At 44.4% G+C, this 15,278-nt stretch overlaps 1 protein-coding gene across 4 annotated transcripts in view; it reads right to left on the bottom strand.

The window, feature by feature from the left end:
* Positions 1-15,278, bottom strand: part of DPYSL2 (dihydropyrimidinase like 2) — an 81,285-nt gene that overhangs the window by 47,971 nt on the left and 18,036 nt on the right. For 2 of the 4 annotated variants that reach the window (XM_026671326.2, XM_087969946.1), the window contains exon 2: positions 139-227. In XM_026671326.2, the coding sequence (XP_026527111.1) occupies positions 139-227 (89 nt within the window). Of the gene's footprint in view, positions 1-138; positions 228-10,988; positions 11,008-11,586; positions 12,166-15,278 lie in introns of those variants that run through there. The other 2 variants (XM_026671327.2, XM_087969947.1) reach the window with 2 other exon arrangements.

The raw sequence follows: 15,278 nt of genomic DNA, 5'->3' as shown, positions 1-15,278 counted from the left end.
CGAAATTGCTTTTTCCACTTTTTCTTCCCTTAAGCATCAGTTAAGTTTTATCTCAACGCTCAACAGCCCAGTCTGTTTCTATGATAAGACAATTTTTTACTTAATTCCGTAACAGAAACAAAATCATCAGCTACTCACTTTATCAACCCATCTTCCATATAAATGTCTGCATAGAAGGACTGGTCATCGTTGACTATTTTGCCTCCTTTGATCAAAAGGCGATCGCTCTGAAACACAAAGACATCAAACAATGCATCAATAAGAACAAAGCGTTGGATTTAGCAGAATAACAGAATCACTTTGGAAGGACTCCAACACCCTGCTCAAAGAAGAAAATCAATGTAACATTTCGGACAAATAATTGTCCAATCTCTTCCTAAAAAACTTCCAGTGTTGGAACACCCACAATTTCTGGAGGCAAACCATTCCACAGATTAATTGTTCTCTCTGTCAGGAAATTTCTCCTTAATTCTAGGTTTCCATCCATTACTTTTTGTCCTGGCATCAGGTGCTTTGGAGAATAAGTTGACACCCTTCTCTGTTACAGGTCCAGATGAAGACAGCAAGTATCCCTGAGGACATTCCATATACTGTAAATCAAGTCAGCTATTTTGAAGTAAAATAGCTCAGAATCACAAATAAATGCCTTTCAGCAATCTACCCCTAAAATGTGCTTTCGAGAAAAAAGAAGCTACATTAATTGGTTGACCTATTTTATTAAACTGCATCCACCAGTTAAAAATATTTCAAGAATCCCACAAGGGCCAAGCAACTGTGCTGTTTTAAAAAGGAAGGTGAACATTCTCCTATGAAATGCTAATTTTGCTGCCAGTTTTGTCCCTGAAATCACCCACAGGGGTTAAAATCATCACTTGATTCTTTCGAGTTAAGGGCTCGTCAAGGAAACTGACCAAACGGTCGTTGCTGTGGAAGTTGGCACGCCAAACGGATTTTTCCAGCTGGATTTTTAGCAAGGTTTGACTCAAACAGACTGCTTTGCCCCTCTGATGAAGCTACTGCATGTTCCAGAGAAAACAAATCTGCTCACAGCCGTTAGAAAAAGTGGACAGGGGAGAAGGAACAAATCTAAACAACGGCATTTCTTCCACATGACAAGGTTCTGCAGGAACTACAGCAACGCAATTAGTAAGCCGCATTACATGAAAATGGGATTTGTTGCCGGTCTTGTTTGCGCCTTCTGCACACTAAAAATCAAGAAAGAAGGTTAATTAATGTCTGTTGGTGACATTTGGATATTACGCTGTCAAGGCTTTCTACTGCTTGGCAATTTATAAAGAAAATGGGCTAATCACATCTTTAGCAGCGTCAGTGATCTAAAGGGACCATAAATTGGTTGACTTTGAGCAATTTTTTGGGGTAGTGGCTGAAGCCTATCTTTCCATCTTTCCTCAAGCTTTCTTCCCTAGCAAACACGCCTGTTTTAGAAGTTCTTCTCAGGATGCTTTAGAATATTGGTGACCTTTTTGAATACATTTTGTTATTAAGTCAGAGTTGATCCTGTCCCTAAGGAGTATGTCTGAAAGAGGGCCTTTTGTGATGACCCAGGGCGGGATACAAAATAAACAGTCACAAAAAAACAGGTGAAGCCCCTTTTATTCCTTCACTTTGCTTCCAAGCTCCAAATATCCTTGACTGGAGACAAAAAACTCCCACGCATGCAGTTACAAGGAGGAGGAAATGCCTTTTAAATCGTAAGAGTAAAAAACAATACAAACCAAGCAAGATAAGGGCTTGAAGACATCCATAGATATCAGAACACATACTGGGAAGGACACCAAACTCAAGAGAGGAACAATAAACTAGAAATATTTCCACGCTTTGTTTCCAGCACTCGCCCGTTGTCAGTTGTCACAGCTGCAGCCCATGAAGAGGATCAAGGCCATCTCCTCCCCAGTAGACCACATCTCTCCCTTATCCTCTCCTCCCTGCGTGCCCTAGGATGGAGAAGGGATGGGCCTGGGTCCTCCTCTGACTGCCCAGCCAGCCTCTGCCCTTCCCCAGCCTCCTCCACAACCTCCGGAGCCACACTTCCACTCCCTGTCGGCTGTTCCTCCTCTCCCTCAGAGTCAGTCTCCACCAGGGGCACAGTTGGGCTTGTGTGTTTTCTGTTATGCATTACCTGTAATGTACCTTTTCTGCTTTTTCAGATCAGGCTTCCTGGGAGATCCAAACAGCTGGAGAAAGGATTGTGGGTTGTCCAGTGAAAGATGAGAACACAAAGAAAAGTGCATTCACCCACCCTTCTCCTGCCCTTTATCACTCCAGCAAGCAGCACAACTCTCCATCCAACCTTTAAGAACCCTTGTAATTCCAAACATTATCCCCCTTTTGGAAAACAAAGCCAACCTTATTTATTTTACTTCCATTTGAAAGGGAATGATTTTTAAAAATCCTCAGATATAAATCTACACTTATATAAACTCATCAACCTAATTTGCTTGGTTCCAGAAGCAGAGAAAGCCCAGCTGTTCTTTTGTTTCTTACTTGGAATGTTAAAGATAAACATTCTACTTAAAAAAAGATAAAGCAAAAACCAGAAGGTTTTAACAGATTTATTTCTTCTTTAAACTGTAACAGAATAGAAGCAAAACCTTAATTTAACAGAACAACTATCTCTTGCTCCTCTGAGTCCATTAAATTACAAATGTCCAACTATATTATAAATTACAGTATCTGTAACGATTTGCAACCAATCATATCACCATGGAAATGATGTAAATTATCATAAATGATGCATCTTTGCATAGCCTTGGTGGTCTCTGAGCTGGGATATTTTCTTGCAGACGTTTCAATACCCAAACCAGGTAACAACATCAGTGCTAGTAAGGAATGAGGTTTGTTCCCTAGCACTTACTAGCACTGATGATGTTACCTAGTTTGGATAATGGAACCTCTATAAGAAAAAAACCAAGCTCTGATAGCACCAAGGACCCCTCATTTTAACCCTGAGCTAAAAATATTCTCCTTTATCAGTAAAATTTCCTCTTGATATAACACTCTTGCCTAATTTGAGGGGAAGAGAGAACAGAAATGGGGATCTATTAAATCAGGGGTCTTCAAACTTGAAGCTTTAAGACTTGTGGACTTCAACTCCCAGAATTCCTCCTCCAGTCATGTTAGCTCAGGGATTCTGGGAGTTGGTCCACAAGTCTTAAACCTGCCAAGTTTGAAGACCCTTGTATTAAATTGATTACTTGTTATACAGGTAGTCCTCAAGTTACGAGCACAATTGAGCCCAAAATTTCTGTTGTAAAGTGAGGCATTTGTTAAGTGCATTTTGCTCCATTTTACAACTTGTCTCGCCACAATTGCTAAGTGAATTACTATAGTTGTTTAAGTTAGTGATATATGGTTGTTAAATGAATCTGGCTTTCCCACTGACTTTGTCAGAAGGTCACAAAAGGGGATCACATGATCCATGGACACTGCAGCCGTCGTAAATATGAGTCAGTTGCCAAGCACCTGAATTTTGATCATGTGATTATGGGGACGCAGCAATGGTCCAAAGTGTGAAAAACAGTCATAAGTCACTTTTTTCAATGCCGTTGTAACTTTGAATGGTCACTAAATGAACTGCCATAAGTTGAGGACTACCTGTGTAGATGTACAGTATCTAATTTAATGTTTAATGTGATGGCTTGAGTCACACAATTTAAAGATTTACTGATAACTTGATCAATGCTATGCTGTCGTTGGGGCAGGAGGTGGGAGTTGGGTGTGTGTGATTTTTTTATTTATTTGTTTGTTTATTTATTTTTTCCAGATTTTTTTCTATTGTACTTTATTAATTTATGTGATTCTTTTTGTTAGTTTTTATTGTTCTTTTATTTTAAATATGGTTTTGCGTTCTGTATGCCGCCTCGAGTCGCCATGGGCAAATAGGTGGCAATACAAATTCAATCAAACAATAAATGAATGAATGAATGAATGAATGAATGAATGAATGAATGAATATCATCACCCAGATACTGGGGACAATGCAAATGTTTTCAATAAGTAAAACAAACAGAAGGTGATAAGTAAACCGATTCTTGCTCTAGGCTGTCTTCTCCCAATCCAGTGCCTTCCTAGAAATCCTCAAAATTGCAAGCCACATGCTGGAAAGGAACTCTGGAAGGTTATGATCAGAGGTGGTATTCAGCAGGTCCTAACAGGTTCTGGAGAACCGGTAGCAGAAATTTTGAATAGTTTGGAGAACCGGCAAATCCCACCTCTGACTGTCCCTGCCCCATCTATTCTCTGCCTCCCATTGAGTCCCAGCTGATCAGCTGGGTCTCCTTTTGTTGCCCTGCACAGGAGAACGGAGCTGGAGAGCAGGTTAATGGTGTGGGGAGGGAATGGGGATTTTGCAGTAACCTTCCCCTGCCACGCCCACCAAGCCACACCCATAGAAACGGTAGTAAAAAAAATTGAATCGCACCACTGGTTATTTTCCAAAACACCTGGGCAATACCAGGATGTGAAAGGCTACCTTATTATGTAAGCATCAGAAAGCATGAAACAGAGAAAGATTTTTTTAAAAATAGCTGCACTCATTTACCTGGTGTAAAAAGCAGGGGTCCCCAACCCCTGAGCCGCGGCCCAGTACCAGGGCCACAGCCTGTTTGAAACCAGGCCATGGTAGAGATGCTCAAGCGAGTGGAGTTTCACTCGCTAGCGCAAAAGTGCCTACCGCTAGCCTGAGGAGAGCTTCGTGTGCAAGTGCAAACACCTTCTGCTCCCAAACAAAGCTCCTTTTGTGTGAGTGGAAGACGTGCGCACCTGACACTTGCACACATGGAGCTGTGCAAGCGCACGTGCACCTGCCACTCACACCTCACTCCTCCCCACGCCTGGCCAGTCAGCAAGCTGGAAAGGTTTGGGACCGCTGGTAGAAAGCATATAATTTTCATGAGGGTATTACAGTTGAAACTCTGGAATCTGCAGTTGTTCAGTATCTCAAGAAACATAACATCTGCCTCGTAATTTGGATACTGGAAAGCAAATGTTAAATATTATGGGTTAATTCTAGCCAAAGACAACTCAATATGTTCAAGTACAAAAGTATGCGATCAGTGCATTGTCACACCTGCATTGGGTGAGGAAAAACTAAATCTTTCAAAGACAAGCAAACAGCTGTATGTCTTGCTATCCATCCTGGATTCAATGAAAGCTTTGGCTACGCAGGACAACATTGTTTACAGGCGTATTACAAATATGTAAAATGCTATCCACAAACACTGAATTATAAAAAAAAAAAGCCAAGAGAAAGAAGGAAAATTAACATCAATTCCCTCAATCCTACCTGTATTTTAAAAAGAAACTGGGATTAAGGCTACTACTTCATAGGACATATCTCTTAAGAACTGGCAACTTGATCAACCTCCAAACGGTGAGTTAAGCAAGCAGAATCTCTGATGCTAATCTTCAGAGCATATCGTAGGTCTGTCCCAAACCCAAACCTTAAGATGAAAGTCCTTAAGAGCTTCCCTTAATGATTGTTTTCCAACTGCAGCCATGTTGCAAGCTGCTTAACGCCTGAAGGCATCTTTCTTGCATTCACACCAATCTACTGAACAAGATAGAAAATGCAATTTCTCTGCAACTGATTCAGAACAGTTAGATGCACATCAAATTCTTACTCATCTACTAGCAGTTCTGCCAATTGTTTAATTAATGTTGCTAGATCTAATATCTGAGGCTGGTTTTCAACCGTGTTATTGTAATGTAGGTACTGATGAGTTAATACGAAATGTTTGCATCTACCTCTGTTCGTCTTTTGACTATACTGTTTAAATTGTTTGTTTGTTTACCACAAAAAGATTGTGGCTATACAAATACAACTGTTGCACACTTATCCCCTTACTTACTACCTATTGTGCCTTAGAACAGGTTGAATTCATCTCTGTTTTCTCACACCTTGCAAAAAACATAGGAGAGATTCATTCCCATCTGCAGTTTACCTCCAACCACTGACCAGCTTTACACAAGCTGAGATTAGAGTCAGAAAAAAATACCTTCTTGTTTCTATGTGCATTTCTCCAAATTTTGTGATGCAATAGATGTCACTAAAGGATGGGCAGAAAAATAGCATGTATGAGAAAAGCAGCACACGCCAAAATGTGCATTAATATGAATTCAGATTTTTCTACAAATCACACACACACACACACACACACACACACACACACACAGAGGGAGGGAGGGAGGGAGGGAGGAGAGGAGGGAGAGATACATAGATATATAGATATTCATATAGATATAGATCTATCAAACAAACTGACAAGACTGCCAAATACTGATCTTAGACTGAATTAAGCAAGACAGATTCACTCATGCCTAGTTAAAATATGTATAAAAGTTCTTTTAATCTCTCAGTCTCACTGGAGGCTGTCTGAGCTCTTTGTACATTGCAGCCTCTCATTTGAATCCCAAGAAAAGATCTATTTAATTGGACAGTTACATACTCTCTGACCCACAAAAACCGGCATACATAACTCCTGAAAGAAGCAGCTTCAGAGACCCTGTCAGAAAATGCTTTTTGGTTTCCTGTTTGCTGGAGACATAGAAGAAGCTACTAATTTAAGAAAATGAATTCATACATGAGTTAAATTACATCATTAACTACAGTTTTAAAAACACAGTGGAAGGGAATTCACAGGTCCTCTAATAATCCAACCCTCCAGCTCCAAGATTCACAAGAACAGCTGACAAATGACTACCTAGCTTCTATCTGAAAACCTTTAGGAAATACATTCCTGCTTTTCTTGTTTATGTTTATTAACACAATTAGAGATATAATATCTTCAGAAATTATGATGCAACAAGAAAATATATATATTTCCTCCTTTCCAAGAAATTTTAGCATTACTGGAAAAAAAAAGTCCCTTGATAAGTAATGTGCGATGTGTAACTTATGTTTGTTCATAAAAGTATTGTCAATAGCTAATAAAATTTAAGGGCTTTGACACCTGGTGGAAGAGAGTTCCATCAACATCTGGATTTTTAAAAAAGCAAGTGCATCAGCAAAAGAAGATTGTTGTGCGAATCAATGCCAATGGCTTGTAGAAGAGTATTCTTGCTCTTATATTTGATAAATTATATCCTGTCCTTAACACCCCTGCAAGGGTTGATTGCTGTATATAATCATATATAAAAGTCTTCCTATTGCTGGAAATCATGTAAACTAAAGCCTGGATAGTATTTTTTAAAGTTTTTAAATTATTTTACTTATTTCAATTAATTGACCTGATCCTAAGAGTAATTATCCTGAAGAAATGCAAGAGCTTTCTTATGGCCTTGTGTGTGGAACCCATGTCAATCTAAAAGACAATTTCTGTAGATGACTTTTTTCTTGTACAGACAAAATATAGATTATCTCTATGGGAATAGCATGTTGTGATTTGACAAGGTTAAATCCAATCCCTAGGCTGATTAGCAGCTTCCAGTCCACAATTTAGAGCAGGTTTTAATAAATGGATCAGAAATGTTAAACTGGGACATTAGGAGATGTCAAGCAAGAATTCTCAAACCGGGGGGCAAGAACTTCAAGGAGGGACGTAAATAAAGGTCAGACCCATTCTATCTGGATGACCTTGCCATGTTGCTATAGCTCTGGACTCCATGGGACCCAAGTCCCAGCATTGCCACCTGACAATTCTTCCTGCTCTGGCCCCAACAACAATCTCAACCTGGTCCTCAGCACCACCCATAATGACCCAGCCAGAATCTAAGCATTCTTGCTTGGTCCTGCCTTGTCCCCCTTCCAAGGGTGACTCTTGCTGAACTATTTTTTTGGAGGGTGACACACTGAGCTGGACATTGAATCCAATGTCCAACCCAGGCACTCCAGGGGTGCTAGCTTCCCACTGCAAACCATATTTCCAAAAAAAAAGAGAGAGAGAGAGAGAGAAAGCACAGCACTCAAGACTGCTTAGAAATGCTAGACTAGGACCCAAATGTCTGAAGGACCCCTTGTTTCCCTTTCCAGGAAGGGAAGATACTCTTAAAGAAGTCCTCCTTTTCTAGGATCTGCCTACCAAGCCCGTGGGAGAGAGCATTCTCTCATGCTGCTCCCAAGTGATGGCTTTTTCAACTTCTAGAAGGGATGAAGATCTTCTTTAGCCAGGCCTTTTTCAGTTCAATTAATCTTAATTGTGACTCTAATTGGTGAGGTGTGTTTTTTAACATTGTAAGGTTTTTTAAAATTGTTGGTTACCTTGCTTTGGAGCAAAAAGACAATGCATACATATTTAGAGTATACTTATATTGGGATGTTTCCATTCTTCTTGAGGACTTGCAGAAGGAAGGCCACCAAGTTACATTCCAAAATAAACAGATGTCTCCTAGACGACTTGGTAACTGCATTTGTGGATTATATGACAGTCGGACCATATGTGGATTGTATGAGTGTTTGATGACAACCTCCTTAACCTGATTTCCAGAAATGCATGAGCAATCTAAAACGTAGCATGGAAAGCAGATCTCTGACGTTCTGCAGCTGAACCCAAGAAGTCAGTGATCAAGATTCAGAAGATTTAGTCCCACGACTCTCTTCTGAGCCCACTAGTATAACCTACAAGTTGCTCTCAATAATACAACAGTAACTTTTTCTCCAAATTAAAGCAAGCTGTGCAGTGACAGTGTGCTACTTCAGATTGGAGTTCTGACATTCTTACTATACAGATTATGATCGTCTACTCAATTGTTCTGCAGTTGAATTCCATGGCTTTCATCCTGAAGCGATTTAACCAGAAGAAGAATCTCTTTTAACACAAAGTGAGTGACTTATATTCATACCACAGGTTCACGTATGGTAGTTTAGCTTTAAGTTAGTGCGTTGTGGGGTTCCCAGATAGTTTGGTTCGTAAAGCATAGTTTTATGGCTTTGCGTAGTAAGTAAACCTAGCCACCTGAATCTTATTCAATGCACGGTCACTAAATGTCTATGGAGATTCTCAGTCATCCGGGTCATGGTTATCCCAAAGGTGCTTTTTCAAGAGGCAACTGGACTTTCTGGTTTTTCTTTGAAGATGTTTCACTTCTCATCCAAGAAGCTTCTTCAGTTCTGACTGGATTCCAATCCCCACCATCCAGTCAGAGCTTAAGCAGCTTCTTGGATGAGAAGTAAAACATCTTTGAAGAAAAACCAGAAAGTCCAGTTGCCTCTTGAAAAAGCACCTTTGGGACACTGTCACAAAACCAATCACCCATTAATATAATAGTGAACTCTGGACAATGCAGCAAATTTAAGGCAAAGGCATCTACAGGAAGAACCATCTAAGATAAGAGCTTTTGTCCTTTAAAACTCTACGTGACTTCAACTGAAGCCCATTATATTTGTCTCCTGTCTCTTCTCCGAATTAAAACAATGATATTTGACATCAAGGTTCTCCTACAACAAACGTATTTCAGTAAGATATTTCTGCATTCTGACACACACACACCTTGTCTGATAATCTGTACCAAAGGATTCATCACTTAAGAGGGGTTGGTTTCTGAAATTTGATGTTTCAAGGAGACCAACTAGATATTGTCTTCAACCCATGGCTCACAAATTCTAACTTTAGCCACACTTAAATAAAGCGTCCTTAACCAGAAAGACTACAACTTTGGATTGGGAAGGGAGGAACAGAGAAAGGCCAAGTGTGACTCAGACAAATAAAGTCCAGAAAATATAAAGTTCAGAAAACATATATAAAAACAATAACAACAACCCAGTAAGCCTCATTCTGTTTTGCACCTGTGCTGCAGATGAACTCTGGTGCTGCAGAGTAAACAAAACGCACTGCAGCCACCATGGTGGCTTTGTTTCTGTTAATTGTTGGATTAAAAAAGCATTTGCTTCCAGGGAAAACAGCCTCTGTGCAAAATCACGTGCTCAACCCTTTTCCATTGTTGTAACACCATTAACCCTGCAGAGCTAAAATAGGCTTCCCTGCTAAAAGGAAACCGATCAAAGGATTTCCCCTTTTCCTTTTGAGTATTGCTATCAATCCTGCATTGTCAGCTTTCCGTTGCCTTTAACAAAATGGAAATGGAGCATATCTCTGAAGCCCTATGTTGTCCTCAGGAGCCTGGTAGCACCATCAGACTACTGTGCAATATATTTTTGGTAGGAGATTAGAAACCTTGGATCTGAATACTCCATGATCATATAAATGCAGTGACAAACCGGATCTCTAAAACAGCAGTTTCCTAAAACACAAAAAGCCCTTGTGTGACTTCAGCCAGAGAAGACAAGACAAGATTCAGCTTTGAAGCTTTATATAAACCTGCTTTGAAAGGAAGGGCCCCCAGGATACCTGGCTGTCAAATAAAAATGGAAGCCTCTTTCTACTGAAGGATCAGTACTAATGATAAAAGAAATCAATCCTCAGGTTAACACCCAGCCAGCATCCCTGATGCAAGCTCACATCCAACTGCACAGGGCGCACACACTCTCCCCACAAGCCCATCCCTTCCCATCATCCGACTTTTATGTAACTGTTCCATTTCCTCTCCCACTTTCAGAGTCCCTGGATGGGAGAGAAAGGCAGCCAGATTTGGGGGGCGGTGGAGGAAGGCACCATCCCCAGATGCGTTTCTTTGCTGGGGAAGGAAGGGCAAGGATGCACCCTGTTTTCACACACCCCTCCAGATCATTTCATTCGCCCAAGCGCCATTACTGGGAGGGTGTTGGGGAGGGTCCAGGCTTCTCACCCAAGGCTTGCTTGCATTGCCTCCTTTGTATGAGTAAAAAGGGAGGGGGGACAAAACAGAAAGCTGGGAGGAGGTGGGTGGGGACAGGAGAGGAACCTGTACACCCCCATCTTCTAGTCCCTAACCTGGGGGGGGGGGCGGGGGGGAGCAGTGAATGGAGCTGAGATTATATCCATTAGATGTTGCAGCCCGCTTTGCATGCAGGCACGCAGGCAGTTTTCCTGCCACAGCCCCCAATTCCCCACCCTGGCCGTAGGAGATACACATATACACACACCCTGTATCACCTTCTTGGAGAAGATGGGTTTGCAAAAACAAAAGGACAAAGCTTTGATTGTCTTTGCAAGAAGAATCGAATCCAGAATGAGAGTGGGGTGGGTTTCTTTCTCTCCCCCCCCCTCCCTTTTATAAGAGAAGCTCCGGCCAGGCTTATGAAACCTAACGGGGCGGTCATAAGGGGAAAAAGCCTCTTTCGCCTGTTTCTTCCCGGCTGGGCTGTGAGATGCAACAGCCGTTCGTTGGAGATGCGGCGGCCAAAAGGACGGGGTCCGAAAGAAAAGGGATTTGGGGGGAGGCGAGGAAGGCAGGCAGGGTTGCTGCACCACCGTGCAACTTCAAGGCAAACCATTGTTTCCTCCCGATCTAGTCTCCCCCCCCCCGCCACCAGGATTTTTGGTTTGAAAAATAAAAATAAAACTTGATTTTCATCGGCGGGGCATCCAAAATCAGGTTTGGCGCGCTTCTTTCTTCCCGACGGCTGGACGAGCCTTGCCAGCTCGCTTCCCACCCCACCCCCGCTTCCCTGCCTGCAGAGGTGCACACAAAGGGCTTGACCCGCCCTTCCATCCGCTCCCTTCCCGGGGCTCCGGCTTGGGGCCAACTCACCGTGATGCGTGGAATGTTTTTCTTCCCTTGGTAAGACATCTCGACCTCTCCCGGGGAAGCGGCGCTCTCCCACGCAAAGGCTGATTCCCGCCCGCGAGCGACAAGGAGAAGCAAGCGGTCCTCGGGTGGGAGGAGGGAGGGTTCTGTCCCTCGCGGATCAGAGACCCCACGGTCGCGGGGGGCTTCCAAGACGGGGGGCCCGGGGGGGAGGAGGAGGAGGAGGAGGAGGAGGCAGCCCGACTGCTCTCCCGGCTTTTGCACGCGTTAGAGATGCTGCTGTTGCGGCGGCGGCGGAGGAGGAGGGGGATTTATGCACAAAAGCCCCGAAGGCCGTGCGTGCAAACCTCGGGCGAGCTTGCAAACGACCCCGCAAAGAGGAGGAGAAAGTCCCGGTCGCCTTGCCTTCGCTCTGCCGCTCCGAGCCCTGCCCAGCCTCCAAGCTGCCGGAGGAGGAGAGAAGAGGAGGAGGAGGAGGAAGAGGAGGGAAGCAGCGCAAGGAGAATCGCCGCCGCCGCCGCCGCTCGACAGACACAAGCCAGGCGAAACCTCCGCACAAGGAAGGTCCTGCCGCGCCTGCGCGCCACGCCACGCCCTGGACTCCGTCCAAAGAAGCGGGCCCGGGGTCCGCTCCGCAGCCGATTGGCGGAGGCCGTCGGCGGTATGCAAATGAAGCCCGCGGTCCGCCCAATGGGAAGCGCGCGGAGCGGTAACATGTAAAGTGGCGCAATGAAGCAGCCAGTGGCAAGGCGAGGCTGCAGACTGGGGGCGGGGGGAGAGGGAGGAATGGGCGGGGTGGGGGGAGAGAGAGAGAGAGACGCTCGACGGCTAGCGGAGGGGGCGGTAGCGCGCAGGAGGAGAGAGCCGGGCCGGGCTGGGGATGAAGGGCGGCGGGCAGCCGCTGCAGGGTCAAAGCGGGGCATGGCGCGGGGAGGCGGGGTGGGTGGCAGGGCTGTTTGCACGGCCGGGGCTCTCTGCATTAAAGCCACCCGCATGGAGAGAGGGAGGGCGGGGCGGGGCGGTTGGTGTGATGCCTGCGCAACCCCCTTTCTCCACCCCCACCGCCCCCGCTTTGCACGGGCAGCATCCCTGACCCGCAAGCCGCGGGCGTTGCGCGGGGGCGTTGGAGGCGAGCGGAGCAGTTTTGCAGAGGAGGGAGAGCAGCGCGGCGGCGGCTGTCCACGCCCTGTTTCTTGCCAGCCAGCCAGGAGAAGAAGGAGGGAAAAAAAGAGGGGGGTCTTCCAGGCCTTTGCTGGGCGCGCTTCCCCCGACTCCCCCCGTGCAAAAGACTCGAGAAGCGTTTCGGGCAAAGGGCTTGTGGGCGCAGTTTTCGCAGCAGGAGAATAAAAAGGATCTACGGACCCGGATTGTTCGCGCCTCCTCCTCACCCACCCACCCCCGCTCGCCCCATCTCTTTATTTGTCTGCCCCTGGCATGTCTGGTCCCTTTTTGCCAAGCCCGCTCCTCTTCCTTCCGTGCTTTTTTTTTTTTCTTAAAAAATATACGATTCTTAAAAATGTATAGTTTTGACTCGCTCTCTCTGGGCTGAAATAGAAAGGAAATTAGGGGTGATGGGAAAGCTAGGCGGAAGGACCCGGTGAGACACGCTATAAAGGCGATCGGAAACAGAGAATAATCCCAGAATAAAAAGAGGATACCCGGGAAAGATGGATCGTCTTCAAAAGCCAACTCTGGTGGATTTGAAAACAGGCGAGTTGGTTCACACGTGCAAGGTTTGGAGGAGCTGAAGGGTTTGCACGGGTGAATGAACAGATCTGCTTTAACGAAACAATTGAGCCGGTATCGCATACAATATACGGGACCACACAAAAGAATTGACGATCTTTAGGGAAAGGAAAGAGGTGGCAAAGAACTTGGGAATTAGGAATTAATCCATGCCCTGCAGAGGACTTTACAAATAGTCCTTCGCTTGCAATTGGAAGCAGAATTTCCATTGCTGAGCAAGATGGTTGTTCAATGAGACACACCCAGTTTTGCCAGGGTTAAGTGAGTCGCATGTTGTTAAGTGAATCACAGTCATTAAGTGAATCCTGGGGTTTTCATTGGCTTCGCTTGTCAGAAACTAGCTGGGAAGGAAGATGCTGGGAAGGAAGATCATAAATAAATGTAGGTACCCAAGTGCTCACGTGACACTGGACAATGCTACAACCGTCATAAGTGCAAAAACTCTTTTCAGTGCCATTATCACATTAAAAGATGGTTATAAATCAAGGACTACTTAAAGGAATCATGCAAATAAATCCAAACAAAAGTTACTAGCTTACCAATTGTTTTAAAATAATTAGATGGTTAATAAATTCTTAGGTGCTTTCCAAGTCAGCATTGAAATGCAGGTAAGAAAAGAAAAACATCTGCAACAAATGGTGCAGTGAGATCCTTTTCTCTACCCTGCTTTTTTGTGTTTTGTTCCAAGATCTCTTTCCCAGTACCCATCCCCAAGGCAACAGGCCAAGAATAATAAGAGATTCCTAAATCCTTTTGTTCCTCTTGGGTATCAGGAAATGTTAAAACTATCAGACAAGGTTAATATTTGGAAACTCTGAAGCTGATCTACACAACCTATGAAAATCTGAAATGAAATTTTGAGGTCTTCCTGTCATGCTTTCCAAGTTATCTGCACCCTTTATTGATTTATTTATTTATTTATTTATTTGTTGATTGCACCAGAAGGCAAGACACAAGAAACAACGGCTGGAAACTAATGAAGGAGAGAAGCAACCTAGAACTAAGAAAAAATTTTGTAACTGTGAGAAAAATTAATCCGTGGAACTGCTTGCCTTCAGAAGTTGTGGGTGCTCCATCCCTGGTGGCTTTTAAGAAGAAAGTGGGCAGCCATTTGTCTTGAATGGTATAGTCGGGTCTCCTGCTTGTGGAGGAGGTTGGACCACCAAAGTCCCTTCCAACTCTGTTACTCTCTTATTCCTGCTATTACTACCTGGAGTTTCATCCAAACTTGTCAAATTGTTCTTTCCTACCTTCCAAGGCCCGAAGCTCTTTATGATTCTCCAAACCAGTCTAAAACTTAGCCCCAAATTGTAATTCCGCATCAAATGCAGAAAACGATTAAATTCCTAGAGAACAATCCTGTTGCCTGTATGTCTTAATCAAGCGGTTCTAGTCTTTATCCTTCTTTTGAACTGCAACTGGAAGGGCATTTGAACCAAAACAACATTTATATTGGGGATGTACAAGCATTGAAGCTGTCCCTGGATTTGACGAAGCTCTGATCCAAGAAGTCCTGCTGTAAATTAAAGCCCAAGATCAATGCAATGCTCTCTTTAAGGGCCAGTGCCACACTGAGCAAGTGTCACACTTTGTTCTAGACCTGTGATGGAGAACCGATGGCACACGTGGCGAGGAGAGCCACTTTTGCCAGCATGCGAGAGGTCTCCCAGAAGAGCCCCACTGCACATGTGCATGTGCCCCCCACCAGCCAGCTGATCGTTGGGTATCTGCTGCTCATGCACGGGGGGGAGACATGCGTGGGAGATGCATGCATGCTCAGAGGCATGCAGCGTGCGGGAGGGTTGCATGCACATGTGCAGAGGCGTGCAGAGGAGTCGCACACGTGCAGGGGGACGCATGCGCAGGGTGGGGGAGTCGCACGCTCATTGCATCATGAGTTCAGGCACGCGAGCGCACTTTTGGCATGCAACGTGGCAAAGTTTAGCCAT

Source organism: Notechis scutatus, chromosome 7 (genome assembly GCF_049901735.1).
Source record: "Notechis scutatus isolate UNSWTSFEM ecotype Mainland chromosome 7, rNotScu1.2, whole genome shotgun sequence".
Classification (NCBI taxonomy): domain Eukaryota; kingdom Metazoa; phylum Chordata; class Lepidosauria; order Squamata; family Elapidae; genus Notechis; species Notechis scutatus.
Note: the sequence above shows the minus strand (reverse complement) of the source record. Positions and strands in the feature narration are given on the sequence as shown.